Source organism: Anser anser (assembly GCF_964211835.1).
Source record: "Anser anser genome assembly, chromosome: 21".
NCBI classification, from domain to species: domain Eukaryota; kingdom Metazoa; phylum Chordata; class Aves; order Anseriformes; family Anatidae; genus Anser; species Anser anser.
In genome coordinates, this window is record NC_139742.1 from 1,888,481 (window position 1) to 1,904,979 (window position 16,499).

At 54.5% G+C, this 16,499-nt stretch overlaps 1 protein-coding gene across 13 annotated transcripts in view; it reads right to left on the reverse strand.

The window, feature by feature from the left end:
- GRIN1 (glutamate ionotropic receptor NMDA type subunit 1) overlaps positions 1-16,499 on the reverse strand; it is a 34,581-nt gene that overhangs the window by 15,148 nt on the left and 2,934 nt on the right. For 10 of the 13 annotated variants that reach the window (XM_083807633.1, XM_083807644.1, XM_083807640.1 and 7 more), the window contains exons 2-10: positions 15,838-15,972; positions 9,868-10,044; positions 5,463-5,525; positions 4,570-4,670; positions 3,921-4,042; positions 3,268-3,442; positions 1,607-1,751; positions 1,430-1,513; positions 708-843 (exon numbers count right to left, since the gene is read on the reverse strand). In XM_083807633.1, coding sequence (XP_083663759.1) covers positions 708-843; positions 1,430-1,513; positions 1,607-1,751; positions 3,268-3,442; positions 3,921-4,042; positions 4,570-4,670; positions 5,463-5,525; positions 9,868-10,044; positions 15,838-15,972 — 1,138 coding nt within the window. The remainder of the gene's footprint in view (positions 1-707; positions 844-1,429; positions 1,514-1,606; positions 1,752-3,267; positions 3,443-3,920; positions 4,043-4,569; positions 4,671-5,462; positions 5,526-9,867; positions 10,045-15,837; positions 15,973-16,499) is intronic. The other 3 variants (XM_083807636.1, XM_083807642.1, XM_083807637.1) reach the window with 1 other exon arrangement.

Below are 16,499 nucleotides of genomic sequence, written 5' to 3' on the forward strand. Positions count from 1 at the left end.
CAGGGACCCCCTGCAGCACCCACGCTTGTCCCCAGGGGAGAGTGGCTCCTTGCACAGCTTTGGTGTCATGTGAGGCGCAACCGTGTTACACAGTGCCGCCCGCCTGGGGCACCTTTCCCACCACCTCCATCGCCCGGGGTGCGAGGGAAGGAGCAGTGTGGGAGGAGGCAAGGTGGGGACAGCAGGGCTCCAAGGGCACATGCTGCAGGGACGTGGGCTGAGCTGCTGCTGACCTGCAGCGGGGGACGGAGGGGGCTGGGTGCCCGGGAGGAAGCCAACAAGGCCCCATTGGGTTGGACACGGCCTGGACATGGCTCGGGGCTGAGGAGAGCTGTGCAGAGGACGTTGTGATGGGCCAAGGGGATGCACCTCAGGGGGATTGGGGCAGGCCCGGCACTGCTGCACCTCTCACAGCCCCCACCAGGTGCTCACTCCTAATCCCGAAGCAGGCTTTCCCCAGCACAATGGTGTGAGGCTAGTGTTAACGCCAGTGCAGTGGGTGCCCTGGGGCTCTTGCTTGGTTCCTCTGCTTCAGATCAAGGCAAAGGGAGTGCGGGTTTGTCATGAGACACAAACATGGGGCGCAATCCTTCAAAACAGCCTTGGAGCCCACACGGAAGTGAGACAGAGGAAAAGTCATCTGCTGGGGTCACAGCACAGGCCGTGTGGGCTGCAGAGGCCGCTGTGCTCCCTGCTGAAAGAGTTACCTGGGATGGTCTCGTTGGGCCCCGTGCAGAAGACCTTTTTGACAGGGTCACCGTTGATGGTGAACTCCTCCCTGCATGTCCCATCTGCTTGCGTGGGCTTCACATACACAAAGGGCTCTTGGTGGATCGTCACAATCTGCAGGGGAAGCACAAGTGTCCGCTTGTCTCCATCCTTCTCCAGAGCTATCTCCTCCCAGGTGGGGAGAGGGACCTTCTCCCAGTGTTACTTCCTGCTTCTGGCCATCAGCTGTTAAGGGTTTTCCTGAGCCCAGCACTGCAGCTCTCAGCCCACCTACCCTGCATTAGCTTGTTTAACCTCCTTTTGAACCCATTTCCTTCTGCCCTCTGCATTGTCCAGCAGCAAAGGGCTCCAGAACCGAACCACGTGCTGGTCAAAGGAACCCATCCTTGTATTTGCTGCAAACCTGTGCCAGGTGCCTTCTGTCTCCCAAGCCATGAGGAACAGTGACCACCTTCCCCTCCGCCCCCTCTCTGTCACTCTCTCATATCCCCTTCCATCTTTCTCCTTTCAAACCAAAGGGTTATACCCTCATGGTTTGCCCCCAGCTGGAAGTTGTGCCGCAGCTCTGAGCACCCTCCAGCACCTTGTCGGAGTTGCTCTGCTGTAACCGCTCTGAGACGGCAGGTGCTGGAAGCTGCAGGGGCAGCAGCAGAAGTGGGAAGTGGACGAAGTCACAGCCCCTGCTGCCATGTGTTGTTACCTTCAATTTGGTCGACATCTGATAGCCTTGAGGTTTCTCAGTTTCTCCCCCTGGCCAGATAATCTTCCGGTCATTGGTCAAGACCTGTGATCAGCCCGAGCAAGGAGACAGACGTGAGCCTGTGGGCAGACACACCAGCACCCCCCTCCCGCCCAGGCTGCCCAGGGCTGTACGTACGTGGCTGCCGTTGTAAATCCCAACCTGGACCAGTTTGCGGTTCTGCAGGTTCATGATGCTGTAGTTGGCAAACTTCCTGTCCCCATCCTCATTGAATTCTACCCGGCCGGTGACGCCCTCCGAGTACTTGGAGGACATTAACACCCTGTGAAGAGAAACACAGTGGGGCCAACACAGAAAACCGGCGGCGGCCACTGGGAGATCTAAGAAGGGTTCAGAAGGCAAATGCTTTCTCAGTTGCCTGGTATGACCCGTATGCCCATTACCCTACAGAAGTCCAATCAAGGCCACCTATGACTGGTTCATAGCTTGGTGGGCATCTGCTCCAGGTGGATGCAGTCTGAGGAGCCGCATTTCCCAAATGCTGCACTACCCTACCTTCTGTCATTGTCCCCTCCTTTCCATCGGATCAGTCCCAGTCCCCTATGGAATGACTTGGCCCATACTTCTATACCACAGCACCCAAGGAGACCTTCCTCTGGGGGTCTCTTGGGAGCTGCATCAATGCCACAGTTCCTGCTGCTTCTGCCTGGCAGCAGCCCATCACAACCTGAGAAACACCCCAGCATGCACATGCACCACCAAGGGGAGAACCAACCTCTCTGAGCCCTTGAAAAACGACAGAGAAAACACAGAATAGACTGGGCCCCTTGCGGTGCACCACAGAGAACAACATCACATGGCTTGTGCCAAAGATTGTGTCACTGCTTTTCTAAAGAAAGCTTCACACTCTGCAGGTCCCACGCTCAACAGGACCCAGGCGTACAGAAAGAGCATCCTGCAGAACACCGCGATTATGTCTGCAGGGAGCAACCCCCAGCACAGGATCCCACTGCTGAAACAAGGGGCCAAGCTGCCATCCTGCACAGGGAGGGAACTGCTGCCTTAGCGAGATCCCGCCTGCAGAAGAGGCCCTTGTGGCTCCAGCATCTGCAGAGATGCAGCACAAAACACCATGCAGAAAAAAGATCAGGTCCCGGGGACCGCATGCAGCATCTGCCCATCACACCACCCACAGCAGCGAGATCAACACACACGTGCTCTGATCCTGCACCACATGCCCTGGTCTGCTGAGACCACACTACCTGAGAACATGGCACCAGAGTTTGCTACAGCAGAGAGCAGCCTGCCCCATGCATGGAGCTCTCCCGTCCCCAAGCCCTGACAGCAGCCCAGAAATATCCAGCAAGAAACGTGCCTGCAGCACTGGCAGATACCTCCCCCTACCCTGATTTGGCAGAAAACCCCATTTCTCCCCTCTCCCACCCACATTAATTTCCATCCTTTCATGTCCCCAGAGCTGTCCTCTGGGGACTCATCCCCAGCTGACCCCAGCTGTCCCAGCACTGCCCAGGGCAGCATGGGGTGGCAGGGACTGAACCAGTGCCAGGCACCAGGATGGTGCCCTAACAGCCTGGACAAACTGGGGCCAGAGCCTGAGCCCGTGTCTTGGCTACTCTTCTAGGACAGATGTGGCTCTCACATTGCATCATGCAGGAGAGTGCAAACAGTCCTGTGCCACATGCTGTACTGACAGATGCTCTGCACAAAGCAACCGTGCTGCCCTCCTGCACCTTTTCCACATGCTCCCACCTTTTCCAGCTCCTTCCCCTAGCAGGACCCTTCCCCTGGGGACGCGGAACCCACCCTTCCCCAAATACCTCTTGAAAAGGGGCCCCGTCTTCCAGATGTTGGTGTTGCCCACGCAGCCCCGCGGCGGGTCGGTGATGTTCTCCTTTTCAAACAGGTCATGCACAGCCTGGGCCACCACCGCGACAGCGTCGCTGATGTGGGCTGACTCGTTCTTCCCGTTGATGAGCTGCAAGCCGATGACTCCTGCCACGAGCAGAGGAGCAGGTCAGCCCCACTGGGCACCGCTGTCGCTCCTACAGGCAGGGCTTGTGGATGGCAAGCACATGATTATGGGGCTGAGGTCCCCTCGGATGCAGTGGGGGGGCTGTCTGAGCTCTGGGCAGGCGCAGGTGGCTGCAGCGGTGCTGGGCTGGCACCCCACAGCGTGCCACAGCAGAACAGGGGACAACAAGGACACCGAGCCTTTCTCCCAGGTGACGTTCATCTTGCAGGGTCTCAGCCAGCTGGATGTGGGGCAAGGCAGCGTGGCCAAGGCCCTCAGGCTGCTGCCACCCCATGCGGGCAAGGCAGAGCATTGTGTGGGACCCGCCACTCGCTCGGGACCACCACGACATCGCTTTTCTCCACTCATCCCATCATCGGGACCACTCATCCCAGCCCCAAGCAGGCTCCTCCAGCAGGCCTGGCCAACATGGGGTGGGTGCCTCCGGCAGGTGCCTACCATCAGGGGCGTAGCGCAGGGCATTGCCCGAGATCTCCCGTTCCCCCACCAGCCACACGTAGCCGGAGCCCGTCATATTGAGCATGGCTGCTGATCTGTACACCGTTGCCGCATCATCCTCGCTGCAATGAGAAGAAGGGAACAGCACTGTGGCTCCAGGTGCCGATGGCCCCCTTCACCCTGTCTCGCACCCCTGGGAGCCCCAGGCAGCCTCCTCTGATCAACCTCCGGGCACTGGTTCTTCTGGGCAATGGGTAATTGCTTGATGCAATGGGAACCTCTCTCACAGCATCATCTAATCCCACAGCACCCAGAAAATCTGGCCTCTTCCTTATCACTCACCATCTATAATTAACAGGGCCCACACATTCTCATGGGGCTCAGGATACGTCAGTGGTACTACCGCTGCACCCACAGCTGCTGTGCCTTGCAGGACATCCAGGCACCTCTACTGTGGCTGTGACTGCAAGGTCTCCGAATGGCAGCGCACCCCGTGCTGGGATGTGGGGCTTCACGTGGATTTTCTCCCATGCTCCTCAAAAGGAGCAGCGTGCCCCAGATCTGCACGGACTCCAGGGCTGGGCAGCATTGCAAGGGGGAGCAGGGGATTTGGTGTAGGGGAGAGGAGGGAGAGCTGAGCGGGCCTCACCTGGCAGAGAGGATGATGACGCGAGCCTCCAGCTCCTTAGCCTCCAGCAGCAGCGACGTCACATTTTTGGTCCCGGGGTCAAACTGAAGCACTTTCTCAGCCTGTGGTTAGTGTGAGCAAAGCTGGTTAGTGCAGGAGACTGAGGACTGTTTGTGAGAGCCATGCTATCTAGAAAAGGGTCAAGAAAATTCATTAAACTGCACAAAAGTCTGCTAAATAAGATTGGTTACAGAAATTTTTTTCTTTTTCTTTTTTTTTTTTCTTTTATTTTCTTTTCTTTCTTTTCTTTCTTTCCTTCCTTCCTTCCTCTTTTAAAGTTTTGGCTTTTTGGTTTGATTTTTTTTTTTTTTTGCACTGTGCATGCAAACTGAAGTCAATCAAGACCCAAAAAGAGGCGTGCATTGTACAGGAAAGAGAAAAAGGCTTTGAAATGCAATTGAAAACTCAAACGAGTGTTGTTTTTCAAAAACATGGGAAATGAAAAAAACATATTGCACAGGGTTAACCTTTGGGAATAAAAGTGAGCAACTTACACCAAGGAACCGTTTCCTTTGGGGAGGAAAAGGGGTTGGTTCAACTTTCCAAAAAAAAAAAACACTTGCAAGTTAATTACTGGTTCACATGCATGTCTCAAAAAGAAATCCTTCCAGGGTCAGCTGGCTAGGTTTCCATTCTCAAGTCCAAACCAAACTATCTCAACATAAAAACGTGCTACCAAGAAACATAGTCATGGATCTTTTTTATTTTTTTCTTTCTTTCTCTTTTCTTTTTTCTCTTTCTCTTTTTCTTTTTTATTTTATTTTATTTTTTATTTTTATCTTTTCTGGTGGCTGTGGCTATTTTTCATTTGCTAGTTAGGTTGGTGGGCGGCGTGCATTTCCATGCATATATACCTTGGGTCCTCGCTTGTTGTCATAGGAAAGTTGGTCGAGGTTTTCATAGTTCCTTTTTTTACTCTGATGAATAATGTGCACAGAGAAAATATGTAGACACAGAAGAATATTATAAACAGTTGAAAATGACGTGTAGTAAAGCAATCCAACATCCACCTCCTCCTCCACTGTTTGCTAAAGGGTCTCTATAACGCTGGAGCTCGCAAAAACCACTATCAGGAGAGAGTGCCTCAGCTCTCGCGGGAGCGTCAGGGTGCAAAGCCGTACTGGTTAGAGCAAGCCTGAGTGCCACAGCTGTCACGGTGCAGTTGCGTTTCCCTTGTGGGACTGGGGAATTCTTCAGCAAGGAATTTTTATCTTAAGCTCAGAAACAATCTACGCATCTCTAAGGGCCTAAGTGGTGGGAATTCCATGGAATTACTGTGGAAGTAAAGGACAAAATGTTGTGTACGGAAAGTGCTGGATAAACACAAACTGTTACTATCAAAGCGTTAGCATCACTACCGTTACTATTACCATTACACTCCTGTTCTCCCTAAGAGAGTTTGCAGCATGTGAGGAGCCTCAGCAGAACTTCTCACCTCCCGCAAGGAGGGAGCAGCTTTTTGGAGCTCTGTTGTCATCCAAAAGAGAAAGAAAAAAGCTTGCTATGTCCTGTGTCGGCTCAAAGCATGGCAGTATGAAGCAATGGTGATCATGGGATGACACTGTAGTTTTACCTGGTGCTGGGGGGCACCTGGTGGCTCTGCTGGAGGCAGGGTGCCCGCGGGGCTGCCGGGGTGCTCGGCCCATGCAGGTGGTCTCGTGGGGAGCGGAGCAGGGAGCCTGCCTCTCCCCTGCCTCCTGCCTGAGCCGCTCCCGCTGCGTGGCCCCCAGGGACCAGGGGCATAAAACCTGCTTCTGGAGGTTCTTCTCCTCCAGCAGCGTGCTGGGGGCTGATGGTGCCAGCTCCCGGGGCTGTGACCCCAGCAGCACACACAGACCCCCACACGACACCCCGGGAGCAGCCCCGCGGTCCTCCCAGTGCCAGCCTGGTGGGGCCTGCAGGGCAGGAAGCCTTGGTGGGACAGTCTGACCCCTTCTCGGCCCCTTCCCACCCCAGCTGGGCAACCCTGACCTGCCTGTGTGGGGTGCAGGACATGGCTCTATTACATCTCCATTTTGCAGTATCTTATGGCAACTGATTCTTGCCAGGAACCCGACCCTTTGCACTCCAGTAACACAAGGGTTCCATTTCCCAGGTTGTTCCTCAGGCAGCCAGGTTTAACCTCTGTGTCTTGCTTTCCAGACTAAACTGCATGCTTCTTCCTGAGCTCTCGGGCCAGGCTTCGGCAAGGTGCTCTGCCAGGTGTCCCATCTGTGCAGCTGTGTGATCTGCCCTCTCTTCTCCGTGGGCACAGTCTGGCAGATTTTCACTGCTCTAAGAAGTTGGGTTCTTGCAAGGAAAAGAATCTGAGGAGGAAAATCTGCTCCAAGCCCGGCTCTGCCTTCACTTCTGATGGCGTCCACAGTGGGATTTTCTGCAACTGCTTCTTTGAGTCTGCTCCAATTGCGGTGAGTGGGAGGAACACAGCCTCAGAGGAGAGCGGAGCTGCAGCAGCAGGACAGCACGAATGCTCTCCAGTGAAGAGAGACTGGCCACTTTCCCTCAGGCACCATCAATTTAGCTGGAAACTTGGTCATCCATTCCGCAGCCTTCAGACATGGTTGACCTCATGTGCCCAGGATGTGCTGGCACCTAGACTGAAGCTGGTCAGCAAAGCGAAGCAGAGTCTTGGGTCCACCACAGCTGGACCTGATGGCACCTGATCACCTCTGCCTCTCCCTGTCTCCATCCCTATTGCAATCAGCAGAATCTTCTCCTCTCTTTCCACTTTTTCTGTGTGGTCCCACAGCTCTTCCCTGCTCCTCATCCCATGTTTCACTCAGGGACCCACAAATTCAAAATTCACTTTCCACCAGGTTCTCCAGCATTCGCTTAAAAATTACCGCTTGCATGAACACCACCATCCCAGAAGAAGGGCGCTGGCACCCCAGGGACCTTCCACCCCTGACTTGGACAAGCTCTGAGTTTCACAGCATCTGGTACCTCCCTGAGCCCAATCAGCGCTGGTGGTTGGTGGGCACAGCAGAGCTGCGCCGCTCAGCCAGGGCCCAAGCAGCAGCCCCTGGTGAAGAGCTACTGCAGACACCTCGGTCAAGGCTTGCAGGTGGGTGTGCCAGGGCTGGGCTGGGCTGGTCAAGTGCTGGGCTCCAAGCACCTGCTTGAAGTACACATCCACGCCTGAGGAACAGCCAGGGCTGGCGCAGACCCCAGAGACAAGCCGTGCAAGGGCCAGGTGAGCCTCTCACTCACTACAAGTCTCCCAGGTCCTCAGGGGCTGTGATCCAAGCTGTGAGGAGGTCAAGAGCAGCTCTCCTGCCTGCTGTCTCCCCAGGGCTCAGGATGCCCTGGAAAAAGTTGGGGAGGGGGCCGGGTCACCCCCTCACAGCATGAAGAGTTGGCACAGTAGTGATTAGAAGGGCAATTAGCAGAAGAAATGAGGAAGAGAGGAAAGCCCTGATGGGAGCAGCTACCACCTTCCAGACCAGCCAGTCCAGCCAGTTTGACCAAAGCAAGCTCAAGGGAAAGAGAACCAAGAGCTTGTGGCAGACCCCAAAGGAAAAACGCCGTGACCTACCACCACGGAGCACAAGCCCCATTCTGGGGATGGGCAGGGCATCCAGAGTAGCCCCGCAGCTGCCAGGAGACACCAAGAGATGTCATAGATTCAGCTCAAATGCAGGACAGATCTGAGGACAGATCCTCTCTCCCCTGCCTTTCAAACCCAAGGTCTCAATGGCTTTTCTGTTCAATGCACAAGCAAAGAAGAAATACACCCTGTGCCCAGGAGCACTGCACAGAGCAAGCAGAGGGGAGGTGTGAGAGGGAGCAGCAAGAGAGGATGCACAGGAGCTGCAGGAAAACGGAAGGTGGAAACCAAAAGATGACAGATAAGGGATGATGGACTGACAGCAGGAACAACCACAGTGCTCCCTGGGTGAGGGACACTGTGCTGGAAAGAGGCTGTGGGGAGGAACACAGTCCTGCCGTGATCCAACAGGGATGCCTTTGGAGGCAGGAGGATCCCAGCGTGGTCAGTGGCACACCAGAGCCTCACGATGGCCCAGGCTGCAGCGGGGGTGCAACTTCTTGGAGTCCAGTGCCAAAACCAAAAGCCTGCCAGTCAGCTCGGTTTGTGCCAGCCCACGTCTCTGCACCAGCGTTTCCTTCGGTGGCTTGACAAGAGATGAGGAAGAGCAGCGGCAGGCTGCTCTGGCTGGTTGCAGCTTAGATGCCAGCTCCAAGCACGAGAGATGCCTATGAGCACATCTCAGCAGTCGACTGCCAAACGTCCCGAGGCCACGGCTGGGGCTGGGGAAGATCAGACTGTGGCCATGAGCCAGGAGGGAGCAGGAAGGGACGTACTGCTGCAGACCCAGCGGTGGGCTTGGGCTCTGTTCCCCCAGAGGACCTAGTGCTGCCCAGAGCGAGAGGGCGCGCTGGGACTTTGCCCCACGGGGCAGGAAGCTCCTTGCTCTCCAGGTAGGTGTCTGCCTTTGAGCCGCTGTAGCCAACCAGCTCCCTGTGTTGTCCTCCTTTGCTTGGCCTGAACGCTTGCTCGGTCCCGTTACTCAATGGCAGCAGGTCTGTGGCTGTCCTGCCAAATTTCTAGCAGGCTCAGGGGACCTCCCCTGCCTCCCTCCCTACTTCCCTGCGTGCAGATGCCGCGCACCTCCTCGGTAAAGCTCCTCCTGCCAGCCTCAGCCGCACTGGTGACAGCATGAGGCGCCAGGAAAGCGGCATTTAGCGTGTGCTTCAATGGAGATGGGAACGGGGGCATCAGCCTAACACCTCGGAGCTGACAGCTGCACAGAGAGGGTGTGTTACACCTCCGTGCATCAATGCGCCAGCCGCCCTCGCCCCTCCTAAGCCACTAAGGTGAGCTCCAGTTAGCCAATTCAGAAGCTGCTTTCTGGGTTGGTTTGGCACTGCTGGGTCTGGGTGGGCCCCTGGGTGGCTGTAAGTGGCGCAGGTGCTTCCCTAAGCTGAGCGACTGGTCCTCTCCTTAGGTGGGACTCTTGGGCGAGGCATTTGCAGAGCTCCAGGTTATCCTTCCCTTCATTTTGTAGTTGATTTACATGTAGGAGATTTTGACCATGGCAAAGCAAGTGAAATGAATAAAGTACAAAGTTCTGTCAGGTACTAGTCAGACACTGTTGATGCTTTAAGCATGTTAGCCATGTTACAATGGAAAGAAAAGGTGTTTTACATACAGAAATCTACATACATACAACAGCCCGAGACTTCTAGTTTTGTTGTTGTTGCTTAAACAAAGCTACAAGACAATGTTCAGGAACTGACCTTGGACTCTCTCTCCTCCAAGAGGGTCTCCAGCTTCTTTTGTGCAGCACGACCTTCGTGGTCGTCGCTGACTATCAGAATGACGTGATTCCAGTTGAAGACTCTCATCATCTCAAACCAGACGTTGGCCTGGTGAGAGTATGGTGGGACCGTGCGCAAAAAGGACAGGTGGATGCTCTGCAAGGAAGAACAAGAGCTAAACATAGACTGGTGTGGGTCATCTGTCAGGGTGCATCTGGGGGACCGGGCAGGGCTGAGAACGCAAGGCCAAAGAGGCAAAGCAGCAATTTTGGGTTGTCCTGGGGGTTGCACACCTTCAGCTGGTTCCTGTGCTCCTTTCTTTTGGCTGAGAAGCAAACCTTGGCTACGATTTCATGCTTTGCTGTGGCCTATCCAGTGCGTGGGAGAGAGGGTTTTTGCTTTGTGGCCCGTAAATGCTTGGTGAAAAAACCCTATCCAGGAATGAACCGTCAAAAATATTCAGTGCAAATACAGCCTTTGCTCTTTGCTCTGTCCAAAAATATTACAGAGCTATGGGCATCACAAAGAAAACAAATTGCCTTCAGAGCATGGTAAGGAGCAGCTGCGGGTGCCTGCTATATATGCAGGTATATAGCAGGCATTGGTCAGGAGAAAAGCTCAGAAAAGCAGTTTTATAATATGCTGTTGGACTGTTTCTAGGTCAGCTTGTTCTGCAGCAGCATGCAGGAGGAGTCAGTGCTGGACTCCTGCCCCAGCTAACCTATCTGATTTGGTTAAAGACATCATTATGGTTGGATGATTGAGCAATAGCAATTCCAGCCTAATTAAGTACAGCACTCTTTGGGGAGCAATTGCACCAAAAGCTGCAGCTGACAGAGAGATTTCAAAAAATGCAGCTTCTCCAAAAGGCCCCAGAGTCAGATATTAGAAAATGGAAGTGCTTACGCTCAGCATGGATGCAGCTCAGCAAACCAGCTCTGCACAGGAGGGAAGCAGAGGTCTAAGCAGGAGGGGACAGAAAGGAGAGCACCACAGTGTTTCCTATTTTAGGCTGAGATGGCCCCCTGGACCCACCAGGGCTTGTCCAGAGCTGCTCATCCAGGGACCTGACCCAGATGGGTCACAAATGTCCTGACTCTGCCATGGCAGCTCAGGCTGGGAGGGAAAAGGCACTGTGTATATCACGGACCCAGGCAGGAGGAGCAGGCAGACCAGCCAGTGCCTTTTCCTCATGCACAGCACAGTGATGAAGTCCAACCAAAGCATGCAAACACAACAAGCAGTGCACAGCTCCTGTCCCGGCCACATCTCCGTGCACTGGGACATCTCCGGGACAGCGGGGCTGCTCGGCTGCCCTGGCCCAAAGCATGGAAATGATGGAGGCAGCAGCAAGATACCAAAGCCTGGAAGCATTTCCTAATTATGGAAGGACAGGGAAGAGCTGTGGCTATTTAACTAAAGGAGAAAAGGAACCAGGAGAGTCGTAATGAGTGCTACAGAGGTGCAGCTTTGTATGACTAGCACAAACATTCCCAACCACGTGCAGAGCATGAGAAATACAGCTCACCCTGTAAGCCCAGCACTGAACAACGGGATCAGGAAGAAGCCCAAGAGGGACAAAATGGGACAAGAAATGTGGTCTCCATGCAAGCATGGCGTCTGAGCTCTCTTTGGTGGAGACTCCCAGGCATTTCCAGGTCCAGTTCCACACCTCAGGCCAGAGGCACCCATTACTTGCTGTAGGTTCAGGCATATTTACTTTCTGAGGCAGTGTCAAAAAGGTCATGGGCTTGCTATGAGGGTATCTCAGCTCTCGGATTCCAAACTGTCATTTTTAAGTAGGGTATTGAAGAAAAGCTAATTGCAAATGCTGAGTCTGGATTTCAGGGTGAACAATCCCATCTTTGTACCCTGCTTTTGAAGAACCTGGGACTCCTGAGCTTCTCTGCAGGGCCCAGAGGTCGGTGGAAAAATGAGAGTAAATTCTCCCAAAGGTTAACAAGTCCAGCTTGTGATGTGCAGAGGCCATTGGGGATCATGTTTTGGTGCTTTGATAACCTCTACCACAGCATGCACCCTGACTACCCACTGCTTTTCCCCTCAGATTGGGCACACAGCAAAAACGCTCCTCATTACCAACCAGCAACTCTCCTTGCAAGTCGTTTTGCAGGATTCACAACGTTTGCTCCCCTCTGTGCCTGCTGGGCACAGGGTGGCTGGGATGGGCGCGTGGGAATCGCCCGCAGCAAGCCCGGGAGCAGCTCCCTGCAGCACCCTCCTGTCCCCTGCCGAAACGTGGGAGCTCAGTCCTGCGCCCCCTCACTGAGCTCTGCTTCTGGGGAAAAACGTCTGGGACTGAATTCGGGCTTCATAGCAGGATCACCCCAGCGGAAACCCAAACACACTGGGAGTGACTGTGGTTACGAGACTGGGGCCAGAGCCAGGGAGATGATGAGCCAGGGACCGGCAGGGTTTTAGTGCTGCTGACTTTGTTGACATGAGCACGTGAGGAGACGCAGGTGTACGTGGCTGCATGTGGGGCCACCGGGTACCACACGTGTGTCCACATAAGGACCACGTACAGGTCCTTGAGTGAAAGGGTTGCTGTCTTCTTTACCTCTCTCAGCCTAAGGACACATCGCAGCTCTCTGTCCATTGCTGGGACAGTCATTTTACCTACAGGCTGCAGGAAACAGTATGCTCTGGTTTGAAAACCTGTGGGCATCATGAGGTCAGTCCCCTTCCCAGCAACACACCCCAAAACTGAGCCATTGGGCAATTTCAAGGAGACTGACAGAAATCCCAATATAGAAAGGTACCAATTATGCCAAAACAATCGGCTGGGTACTAAAAAGCCTTGTCCAGTGCCTCTGTGGAAGGGTCCTGAGCTATTGTGCTGCCTGCTCTGCTCAGCCTGTCCACCCCGCCGAGACCCCTCCTGGAAGCTGCAGGCATGGGAGGAAGCTGAAATAACTCTGCAAGAGCTCAGATGCGTGCTGGGAGGGATTTTGGTGGGGGCAGATGTGTGGGAAGCTTGGGTGCAAATGCATCGTCCTCCCCTCCCCTGTGATGCACGGACAGGGTGTCCTTTGGGAGCAATGGGGCTGCTCAGGTCCCCTCCAGCTTCTGTTGGAGGCTGTGGAATGCTCTGCTGGGCTGGGGTGGGTGGGTTCCCCACTGCCAGCAGCATTGGCTGCCGTTCCCAGAGCCCGTCACTGGCTGCAGTTGCCCCTGCTGATGGCTGTGCTGCTGGGAGGAGGCTGGGAGCCCCCCTCCTGCCTCTCACATCACTTCTTGTTCAAGTCCTGACCCTGACACCTCAGCTGAGGTTGGGGGGAATTGGTTTTGTCCCCATTTGCAGTGCAGCTTCTCGCCTTGATTCACACCATTGCTGCTGAGCATCACTTAACAGTGAGGCCAGCAATAAAAACAATAATAATAAATAAAAAAGAAAACAACCAAACAACCAAACCCCCTCTCTCAGTGAGCAATAACCCCCTGAGAGAGCATGGAGTGAGACAAGGAACCAGAGGGAAAAGCCGTCCCCAGACCCAGGCTGGAGAGAGAGGCAGACCTCATCTCAACCACCAGGACTGGGTGCTGGACATTAACGTGCCTCTCCCAGTGCAGCCTGCATAAGCTCCGATTTCCATCTCTTCCAGCAGCAGAGCAGATCTCAGTCCAGAGCTGCCCCTGATCTCCTGCCCCACTGCCTCTCCAGAAAAATGTCAGGGTCCAGGTGTCAACGGCATTTCATTTTTCTGGGTGACACGTAAAGGAGATGTGAATGCCCCAATCAATGGGATTGCTGGCTGCAATCCCATTTCTGCAGCAAACAGTTCTTTGAATACCAGGAGCAGTAAAGCTTGCTTCCCTCAGGTATCATCACCAAGGACTGGCTGCAGCTCGTGGAGCGCTGCACTTCACTGGAGACGCTCCGAAAGCATCAAAAGGAACCGGGCAAATCTGTCTTTCTGAGGCCCACGCCTCCCCTCTCAAGCAGTTTAACCTTGGGAGGACCATAATTAACTCTGAGACTTCAACCCCCTGTGAAATTTAGCTAAAATTGGCTGATGCCTTCAAAACCAATCAGGAGCATGCACACAAAGTGATCTTGCACGCTTGTTTCCATAGAAACTAAACCAAAAGATATAATTTCCTGAATTAAAACAAAATAGCAAGCTGATCACTGAAAACCAAAAAGGGAAGCAGCTGAATGCCCCAGTGCTGCGCCAGCCTGCCCTGCACGGGGTGGGCAGAGCTTTGCACAACCCTCTCCCATGCCTTCACCTTTTCCTTCACTCTTCCGTGCCCTTGAGCGCCTGCCAGCCAAATGCTCAGCCTCCTTGCTCTTCTCTCCATCCAGTCTTTGCCCATGCCCAAGCTCCTGCAGGCATCGCCCCTCTCTGCAGGAAGGCTGCTGAGCGGGGGCCAGCCCCGCAGGGATGCTCGAGAGGTGCCTGGGGCAGGGCACCAGTCCCTGCGTGCGAGGGCACCTGTGGCCCTGCGCCTGCCCAGTGCCCCCAGTGCATCCCCCTGCCACCGCCATGGCTCTGAGGGGAACCGGATGGTGTTTATCAGCCTTTTTTTTTTTGTGGAGAACATTTTTTAAATAGGGAAAGATGGCTGGGGATGTCTGCATGGGAAATTTCCACCCTCTCAGGGGGAGCAGGAGAATTCAGCACAAGGTCACCCTCTGGAAGCAGCTGCTGACCTGCTGGCATTGCAGGTCCAGCCCATCCCCACCTCACATCAGCACGAAGCAAATCCCCCTACACGTCCCGGCTGCCTGTTCCCTTGGTCAGCCAGCTCTGGTATCACCCTTTCCCCTGCCCCCTCCCCTTCCCGCAGTGCCTGGAGGGACCCCGGCAGGTCCCCAGCCCTGCCACTGCCATGGCCCTGGTTTGCTGGCCACCCTGCTGAGGTTTTACCAAGCCCTGCTGCTGCTTCTGCCGAGCATCGCTGCTGGCTGGGTTTCTGGGAGCTTCTGCTCCTCCTCTCCTGAAATTTGGCTTCATTTAGCATGTGGGCAGAGTGACTATTTTTGCACTGAACATTTGCATTTGTGAATATTCAAAATTTCCAAGCAAAGGCCTATGATTCGTGCTTTGGAGCAGGCCTGCTGTCACGCACTAAGCTCGTGCAGCTGAACAAAACCCTCCACAAGGCTGCCTTGGTCCAGGGCTGCGATGGCACCTGGACAGCCTGGCCCTGCTCAGCTGCTGCTTCTGCTCTCGCTGGCCATGCCGTGGCTTTGCAGAGGGGCTGAGAGCATGCAGCACCAGAGCATCTCAGAGCACACGCCAGGGCATGGCCCCAGATCCTACACAGCAGGAGCACATCCAGCATCAAGATCCATGTGTTTCCACGGGGACAGCAGAGGGTGGTTTGAGACTGGAATCTGAATCTTTCTTGAGTGCTGCTCAGCCTGAGCCATGGGATGGTTTGGGTTGTAAGGGGCCCTAAAGCCCACCTGGTTCCAATGGGGAATGGAGCAGGGACCCCTCCCACCAGCCCAGGCTGCCCAAAGCCCCACCCAGCCTGGCCTTGGGCACGGCCAGGGAAGGCGAATTAGCCTCGGGATAACTTGTTAGGCAATTCTATTATCTCCTTTGCCAATATCACATAAAACCTCTTGCCCATCCGCAGGTCCCCCCGCACCTGGGGAGCACCCAGGACCCCCTGGCTGCCTCTAACGAGCAGGGCAGGAGCAAGTGCAAGCATTTGGCTTGGCTGAAGAGCAGCGAGCCCAGCAGCCTGGCAGAGAAACGCTGCAGAAATCATCCCACACTATGTAGGTCAACACTGGCAGCTGCAAAAAAATGATGTACTGGGGATGCTAGAGAGGGAGGGACCTGCGGGTTTAACCGGAGAGGGTGGATGGACAGACAGACACATAGGAAGTGTTTAACATCATTAACCCTCCTGAGGCACTCTTGATTTACACCACATGTATGAGGTACTAGACTAGAAACATGCATCAGTTACCTTATCAGAATATATAGACATGCGTGTTGTCAGACCAATGACAGGGATCCTGTAGAAGCCAGCTGTGTATGATACGGGTGTTGGTGTTAGGTGATCGTTGGGAGCAGGAGGGTGACTAACTAATATTGCATAGACCTGCAGGACAGGATACACGACACAAACATTATTTCACAGGAGCACATCGGCCATCGAGTGTGATTTTCCTTTTCTGCAACGTTAAACAGCCCCACGTTAGCATGACAGCGGCATTCAAGTAATCATCATCAGCAAAGCCACGACTGCGCCTGGGAGCGAGGGCGCGGCGAGGGGTGCAGCGAGCCTGCCGCGGCTCGGAGGGGATGGGTCTGCTCAGGGCTGTGTCTTGGTGGAAACGCCATGCCGAGCTGCTCAGCTAAACTAATAACTTTCATGGATTACAGATTAAAGGGAAGCATCTCCCTTACAGTCACACTGTGTAATGCGATTTCTTTAACCACACATTTAATACTCGGTTGTAATTCCCCTCCGAGGACTATTATGAACAAAGTGGTCAGCTGGGACTCGGAGCCGGAGGAAGAGCGCAGAGCCACGGCGCAGATCAGCCATCTGGCCCCAGGCACGCCGAGAAACCAGAGAGCCGGGGGGCACGGGGGCATTGGCTCTCAGGCGCTGACAGGGGATCT